At 41.9% G+C, this 8,701-nt stretch overlaps 1 protein-coding gene across 1 annotated transcript; it reads left to right on the top strand.

Annotated features, from left to right (window-relative positions):
• Positions 1 to 229: 229 nt before the first annotated feature.
• On the top strand, positions 230 to 8,701 carry LOC106441395 (protein NRT1/ PTR FAMILY 8.3). The gene is made up of 4 exons (XM_048757269.1): positions 230 to 363; positions 609 to 1,026; positions 1,083 to 1,327; positions 8,308 to 8,701. Exons 1-4 carry the CDS (start codon positions 230 to 232, stop codon positions 8,699 to 8,701), a joined length of 1,191 nt encoding a protein of 396 aa, XP_048613226.1.

Below are 8,701 nucleotides of genomic sequence, written 5' to 3'. Positions count from 1 at the left end.
TTACGATGAACAGTGTTTGGATGAATAGTGGCAATCGACACGGATGAACAGTGTCGATCGACGCGGGATGAACAGTGTCTGAATGAACAGTACCTCGATGAACAGTAGCCGGATGTACAGTGTTAGGATAAACAGTGTTTTCGACGGTTGATTGGCTCTGTCGACCACTGTTGTTTGTCGGGTGGCGATCGATTGATGGTCTACGTAGTCGATCGATTTCTGGTTCACGATGTCGATCGATGCTGCTTGGAGGGTGTCGATCGATTCTTCCCTAGTAGACTTACGGATCGTGCGTGAATCAGCAGGCTTCTTCTTTGAAGAACCCAAAAATCATCTCTTCATTGTTGTTCCTGGTGCTAAGATGTATATACCTGAAACAGAAGAAAAAATTTTATCAGTTTTTTGGAACAATAGTAAAACCGAGACTAAATCTAACTAAACAAGATCTAATGGCGATCAAAGCTCCCCGGCAACGGCGCTAGATTTGATACCATTCAAATTACCCTAAATAGTCAACAATTATACATTCATGTCTTATAAATGCACCACTCTATGGGATCCCTTGACGGTATACAATTTGATAAAAAAATATTTGTATATTAATGTAGGTACCTTGACAAAGCTGCTGTTATATCAGCACAAGAAGCCAACTATGGAGAGCCTTTAAGTCCTTGGAGTCTATGCACAGTTACGCAGGTCGAAGAACTCAAGATTCTGATACGAATGCTCCCAATATGGGCGTCGGGTATCGTCTTCTCATCTCTTCATGCTCAAGTATCCACAATGTTTGTCCAACAAGGAAGAGCCATGAACTGCAACATCGGCTCTTTCAAGATCCCCCCAGCGACCCTCTGGGTCTTCGACTGCATCACCGTCCTCGTTTGGGTTCCGCTCTACGACCGTTTCAACGTCCCTCTCGCAAAACTTATCACAAGAAGCGACAATGGGTTTACCGTGCTTCAACGGATGGGAATAGGTCTTGTCGTTTCGGTCTTGTGTATTGCGTCAGCAGCTATCGTTGAGAAGGTGCGGTTGAGTTGGTGGAAACGGGAACAGCTCTTTCTTTAACCGTCTTTTGGCAGGTTCCGCAGATTTTCATACTCGGTGGAGCTGAGGTTTTCTATTGTGTTGGACAGCTAAAGTTTTTCTATGGTCAGTCACCAGAGTCGATGAGGAGCCTGTGTTGTGCACTGGGTCTGTTGGCTAATGCGTTTGGGAGTTACCTGAGCTCGTTGATCCTCACGGTGGTGACGTATTTCACGACCAAGGACGGTGGAGATGGGTGGATTGCTGATGATCTCAATGGACGTCTTGATTACTTTTTCTGGTTATTGGCCGGTTTAAGCATTTTGAATTCAGCGGTTTATGTTTTTTTATGCTGTTAATTACAAACAGAAGAAGGCATTATAAATTTGTAACTTTTATTGACGTTTTGTTGTTGTTTTGTTGTTGCTGTTTCGACTAATCAGAATTGAATGTCCATAACAGGCCCGGTCCATAACCGGCCATATGCTAGAGAGAGAGAGAAAGCCGGCGGCTGGAGACCCTAGTTTCCTTTTTCTTTATTAGCTTATGATTTGTACTCTTTCCATATTAGTATTTCCTTTCTCTAGTCTTTCCATTATTCTATGACGGTGTAATTCCCTATATATAAAGGGCTCCTTATGTTTATGAATAAAATAGAAACATACAGATTATATTCTCTTGTTTCACAACACCTTATCAGCACGATCACGCTCTAAACCCTAAGCTAAACAAACCCTAGCGAATCCATAATCCCCTCGATGATAAACCCTAACCGTTGAGAACTCCCGATCACGAACCCTAAACCTAATTCTCATCTTGTTCCCGTTCGTGACACGATCCCAGCTCGCGACCTCAGACCGTCTCAGCTAGATCCCGAGACACGATCTCAGCCAGCTCGCGATAGACGACTCGATACCGCTCGCAAAAGCAGCTTGTTTCCCACTCACGATCAGACGTTCTCAGCCTCAGCTCGCGACAGACGATAGCAAGCTCGATACTCGACGCGATCAGCTCCAGCTCGCGACGATCAGCTTCAACCCATTCACAACTCGATCAGCAAACGTCCAGCTCGCGGTTCTTCTCATTGGAGGTCCATTCAACCCTACTTATGGGTAATAGATAAAAACCCCAATGAGTAAATCGAAGCTCGTAATCATAAGTTCGATTCCCTAAACCCCATTGATCTAATGATCAAAATCGAAACCCCAAATTCCTTATACCCTAGCCGCATACATGCATAATGCATGTCATGCGTGAAATCAATTCAAAACCCTAATTCTTGAAATCGAAAAATTGTTTTGATTGCTTGATCTGATTGAATGTTATTAAGATTGAATATGATCGCATAGAACTGTTTGCTAGGATTGCTAAATTCATAATTGAAATTGATTGATTGAATGAATTGAAATTGGAATCGTATTGCTTGTTTTGATCAAAACCCTAGTTCTTTGAAAATGAAATCGAATACTAGCCTTGATTGTTTTGATTAAAATTGAAGCCTTGAATCAGAAACTAATTGCTTGATCTGTTTAAATTAGAAATCCGCTGGCTAGGTTAATTGATTTAAACATTCTCGTCTTGATAAAGATCCGGCTAGCATGATAGTTTTCATACATTCCCGAATGAACCCTAGTTAATGCATACTCGCATAGATTGATTGAATATGATGCATTGCTCGACTGTTTGATTGCAATTATACATTGAACACTTAGAAAACCGTTTGCTAAGATTGAAAACGAATAAATATTGCTTGATCTTTGCTCGGCCGTGAGACTTATCTTGTAGCTGTGCGGCTTGTTTGCACCATGCATGCATAATCGTATGAACTGATTGCATATAGAATCTGAATGCTAAGATTGAACATGTATGCATCATATACGAATGACCTGTTTGCATCAAACCTAGAAACCGAATTGCTTGAATACATTGATTACATTCACATGAACACTTTTAAAATCTAAATTTATAAATCGCATGATTTCAGATGTCGAAAATCAACAACTTGGATTTTGCTGCCCTAAATCTCTCTGGAGATAACTACTTGCAATGGGCACTTGATGCTAAGATCATCCTGAAATCCAATGGACTCGGTGAATGTATCACCGAGGACAATAATGCAAGTGAGAAAGATAGATACAATGCAATATTAATTATACGCCATCATCTTATTGAGAGTCTCAAAGATCAATACTTTACTATTGAGAATCGTCTAGACCTGTGGACAGAGTTGAAAACGAGATATGATCACCGGAGAACGATGTTATTACCAAAGGCTATGTATGATTGGAGGAATCTCAGAATCCAGGACTTTAAGTCCGTGGACGAGTATAACTCGGCCCTGTTTAAAATAGTTTCAAAGTTGAAACTGTGTGGTGAGGATATAACGGATAAGGATATGCTTGAGAAAACCTTTTCCACCTTCCACACAAGCAATGTGTTGTTACAGCAACAGTACCGTGAGATGGGCTTCGAGACTTATGCAAATCTGATCTCTTGTCTTTTGCTTGCTGAGCAAAACAATGAGCTGTTGATGAGAAATAATGAATTGAGACCTCCTGGATCAACCCCATTACCTGAGGCACATGCGACCGTAGAGGCTAAGAAAGAGTCGAACCATGTCTAGAGTGATAACCAACACGGCCGTGGTCGTGGAAAATGGCATGGACGTGGTCGTCGAGGCCGGAACTCGTTTGGTCGAGGCCGAGGCAACTCATATGGCCGTGGCTCCTATGGAGGCCGTGGACATGGCCGAGGCTGTGGTACATCATTTAAGCCACAAAACTCGACCAAATCCGTGTGTCATAGATGTGGTATGGATAATCATTGGGCTAAGACATGTAAGACTCCCAAACATCTCGTTGACCTCTACCAAGAGAGTTTCAAAGGGAAGAATCCTGAAGCTCATATGACTTATCAAGATGGTGAAGATGATTTCAATCATGAACAAGACGATCTCATGGAGTATGAAACGTCTGATTGTTTAAAACATCAAAGTTGATTTCGGCCATCCATGTTTTTGTGTTCTTTGCATTGTGTTTTCTATGTTTTGATTGCTTTGAACTTGTTTCCTTATTTAAAGATTAAATGAATGAATTTTTTTGATATAAAAGTCTTGATTATAAGTTCACGTCTCAAGCGTTTAATGATTATTGTATGTCCATAGGGGTAAGTGTGGAACACTCCGTGGCACATGTACATACACATAACGGCTTAGCCGAATCATTTATAAAACGCATACAGCTCATTGCTAGACCGTTGCTTATGAAATCAAAGCTGTCGGTTTCTGCCTGGGGACACGCCGTCCTACACGCAGCCGAGCTCATACGCATCAGGCCATCTAGTGAACATAAATATTCCCCATTACATTTCCCATCTTAAGACATTCGTCTGTGCCGTTTATGTTCCAATTGCTCCACCACAGAGAACAAAGATGGGACCTCAAAGGAGGATGAGGATATATGTTGGATTTGATTCTCCCATGATTTTAAAGTATCTCAAGCCAACTATGGGTGATATGTTTAAGGCCAAATACGTGGATTGTCATTTTAATGAATCCGAACATCCAACATTAGGGGGAGATAGCAGTAAAATGGTAAAAGAAATTACATGGAATCAAACATCCTTATCTTGGCAAGATCCTCGGACTCGGGAATGTGATTTAGAAGTCCAAAAGATAATCCATTTGCAAAAGCTAGCTAATCAATTGCCAGATTCCTTTGCTGGCCCGAAAAGAGTGACAAAGTCATATATACCAGCTGCTAATGCACCAATAAGAATTGATGTTCAAGAAGGACACAATCAATCTGCTACAGAGTCTAAGACAACGTTTGAAACGTGGTAGACCAATATGTTCCAAAGATAAGAACCCTCGGAAAACAAAGAAAGGTGCTGAAATAGAAACCGAGGGTCATGATTTCCGAGACAAGGCCGCAGCTGATCCGAAATCCCGAGACACAGCCTTGATCGACCCTGATTCCCTAGATGTGGCCGGCCGTGATGTACCAAACAATGATTCTTGGGACGCCAAGATTCATGGTACTGAAGTTCCTGATAATAATGAGATCTCAATAAACTATGTCTTGTCTGGGATACAATGGAACAAAAAGAATGTCGACATTGATGATATATTTGCATACAAGGTAGCACTTGAACTTATGGATTTGAATGAAGATCATGAACCCACGTCTATTTATGAGTGCACTCAACGATCAGATTGGATCAAATGGAAAGAAGCTATAAACGTGGAGTTAAACTCTTTAAAGAAGAGAGGTGTCTTCGGTCCTATAATCCGAACACCATATGATGTAAAACCAGTGGGATACAAATGGGTCTTTGTGAGAAAAAGAAATGAACACGGCGAGGTCGTGAGATATAAAGCACGGCTTGTTGCACAAGGATTCTCACAGAGACCAGGAATCAATTATGAGGAAACATATTCCCCTGTGGTGGATGCTACTACTTTTAGACTCCTGATAAGTCTGGCTATAAGAGAAAAATTAGACTTGCGGTTAATGGATGTAGTAACTGCATACTTATATGGTCCACTGGATAATGAGATATATATGAATGTCCCAGAGGGTATTGAATTGAAAAGTAAAGAGAGTTCTCGAGAACAATATAGTATAAAGTTGAATAAATCAATTTATGGACTGAAACAATCAGGTCGAATGTGGTACAATAGACTAAGTGAGTACCTAGTGAAAGAGGACTATAAAAACGACCCGATCAGTCCATGTATTTTTATAAAGAAATTCGAAAATAAAGGATTTGTGATCATAGCAGTGTATGTTGATAATCTGAATATCCTAGAAACCTCTAAGAGATTTTCCAAACAGTTGAATATCTTAAGAAAGAATTCGAGATGAAAGATCTTGGAAAAACAAAGTTCTGTTTGGGATTACAGCTTGAGTACATAAGAGATGAAATCCTAGTGCATCAAATAGCATATACTGAAAAGGTACTCAAGAGATTTAATATGGCCGAGTCTCACCCATTAAATATCCTCATGGTCGTGAGGTCCCTCGGCCTGGACACTGATCCATTCCGTCCTAAGATGAAGGATGAAGATGTCCTAGGTACCGAAGTGCCATATCTCAGTGCCATAGGAGCTTTGATATATATGGCTAGTCATACACGACAAGATATATTTTTTGCCGTGAATCTATTGTCTAGATTTAGCTTTTGGCCGACCCAAAGGCACTGGAACGGGATAAAACATATTCTTCGTTACCTGCAAGGAACGAAAGACTTGGGTCTATTTTTATACTAACCAAAACAAAGAAGGTTTAGTTGGTTTTGCTGGTGCAGGATATCTTTCAGATCCACACAATACTCGATCTCAGACAGGCTATGTTTTCACACATGGAGTCACAGCCATATCATGGCGTTCCATGAAGCAAACGATCGGGGCTACATCATCAAATAACGCAGAGATCTTGGCAATACATGAGGCCAGCCGTGAGGTCATATGGTTATGGTCCATGACCAACCATGTCCGAGTTGATTGTGGGATGACCAAAGGGAGAGATGCACCAACCGTGATATATGAGGACAATGCAGCTTTCATTGCTCAGCTCAAGGACGGTTACATCAAAGGAGACAGGACGAAGCACATATTGCCTATGTTCTTCTTCACGCACGATCTACAGAAAGCTCGCGAGGTCCAAGTTGTCCAAGTACGTTCCAGTGACAACTCAGCTGACCTGTTCATCAAATCACTTCCTACCTGCACGTTCAGAAAGCTCACGCATCAGATTGGTATGCGTAGACTGAAAGACCTTCAGTGATGTTCAGAACAGGGAGAGTATACGTGTTGTACTCTTTTTCCTTCACCATGGTTTTGTTCCACTGGGTTTTCCTGGTAAGGTTTTAATGAGGCAACATCTAAAGCGTACTATAATCCATGTATTGTTATGGCATACAAAGGAGAGTGTTATAAATCATATTGTGGATGTCCATAACCGGCCAGTCCATAACCGGCCCTATTCTAGAGAGAGAGAAAGAGAGAGAACTGGCGGCTGGAAACCCTAGTTTTCCTTTTTCTTATTAGTTTATGATTTGTACTCTTTCCATATTTGTATTTCCTTTCTCTAGTCTTTCCATTATTTTATGACGGTGTAATTTCCTATATATAAAGGTCTCCTTATGTTTATGAATAAGATAGAAACATACAGATTCTATTCTCTTGTTTCACAACATTATCAAACTTGTTAGGGGATTTTTGTGTAGGCTCTTTGTGAGTACTACGGAACGATGGATAGGCTGGTAAACTGGGTGAGTTTGTATCTATTTTGTGAGGATTTTAAGTAAAAGAATAGTAAGACAGGCTTGAAGAGATATTTTATTGACTTGATGAACAAGAACGAAAGAGGTTACAAAGATGATTAGATAAACCCTAGTTCTATCCGTCTAGCCTTAGTCTCTAAGCCTTGAAGAAGTTGATCCCATACTTTAGGGCTTTAGTAGCTCTTATATAGTCGTCTAGGAGTCGGTTCCATTAGGTTAAACTCTTCCATATTCGGAAATATGGAAGGTTCTCCTTTATCGGAAGTTTTCCATTTCTCGGAAGGGAGCTCGGTTCCAGGGACCGAACTAGAGGTTCCTTCTAGAGGGGACCTGGAGCGTTCCCTTACCGGGGACCCGGGGGTCTGGGTCCTGCCTGGAGGCTGGAGGAAATGATACCGGAGTATTTTTCCCCAACAGTTTGCCCCTTATTTCTCGATTTCGTCATCAAAGTCGGGGAATAACCTGTGCACTCAAGTCAACCGGGGTTGCTCATTCTCAGCAGGCTCCCCTTAGGCAGGACCCCGTTCCATTGATCATGCTATCCTGGGTTCCACTCAAGCCGGAACTCATTCTGAACCCAGGTGAGGATCGGTCCCTTCGTGTTTGACCGGAGTCTAGTTGTAGTTCCTTCTATCTTCTGTAGATGACGAGGCTGAAGCTCTGAAGTTAAGTTGCGTACAGGCTGGAGAAAGTCGGGTAGATGATGCTGGTAATGGATTCTGCAAGGTCATGTTAATTTTTCAGGTCCTTAGGACTGAGAGATAGGTTCCCTTATCGCGCTTCAAGACTCGTTTTTCCCACGCAGTCTCATCTTTTTGACGCGTGTAAATCCATCTTAGGGTTTTTGCTTTTGTTTCCCCGTTTTTGCTGCCTGGACTTTTGGGTTTCCTTTTCTCTCTCACCAAAATCTCGCACGATCTCCATTACTCAGGCCTAGGTCTTCATTCTCTCAGGTTATACTCTCTTTCTTCCCATCCTTTATTCCGAACCTTTTAGGATGACAAACGGATCCGATCTCGCCCTCTGCTTTTCTTCAATAGGTACTAGGGTTCATTCAAGACGTAAGGTTCGAAATGAGGCCTGTGAGTCCATGGATTCCTCAGACTTTTCTCTGGATCTGACCGCCGAAATAGAGGAACTCAGGGACGCTTTTGCTGGAATGGCTCCGCCGCCTCTGGGAGGAGACGGATTTTCGCCGGTGGGTCCTCTGTCGGTAATAGGAGTAGAAGAGGTTGCGAACTGGAGAAGGAAGTTTCGTCTTCCCGACGATGTTACCATCCGGATCCCTGGTCCTTTTGATAAGGTTTCGGATTTTGAGCTGGGTGAGATCCTTGTATACGAATTGATATATGCAGGGAGTCAGGAAGAAGATATATGGGATTTTTGTTAA

The sequence above is a fragment of the Brassica napus genome, chromosome C5, assembly GCF_020379485.1.
Source record: "Brassica napus cultivar Da-Ae chromosome C5, Da-Ae, whole genome shotgun sequence".
NCBI lineage: Eukaryota > Viridiplantae > Streptophyta > Magnoliopsida > Brassicales > Brassicaceae > Brassica > Brassica napus.
This window is presented reverse-complemented; position numbering and strand designations above follow the sequence as displayed.

Excerpts from the sequence above, each read along its gene's own strand:
- LOC106441395 (XM_048757269.1), top strand. The coding sequence starts at position 230 with ATGTCGATCGATGCTGCTTGGAGGGTGTCGATCGATTCTTCCCTAGTA. Across the intron at positions 364-608 it reads GTTGTTCCTGGTGCTAAGAT|GTACCTTGACAAAGCTGCTG; the intron begins GTATATACCTGA and ends ATATTAATGTAG. Across the intron at positions 1,328-8,307 it reads CGTCTTGATTACTTTTTCTG|GATGACAAACGGATCCGATC; the intron begins GTTATTGGCCGG and ends CGAACCTTTTAG.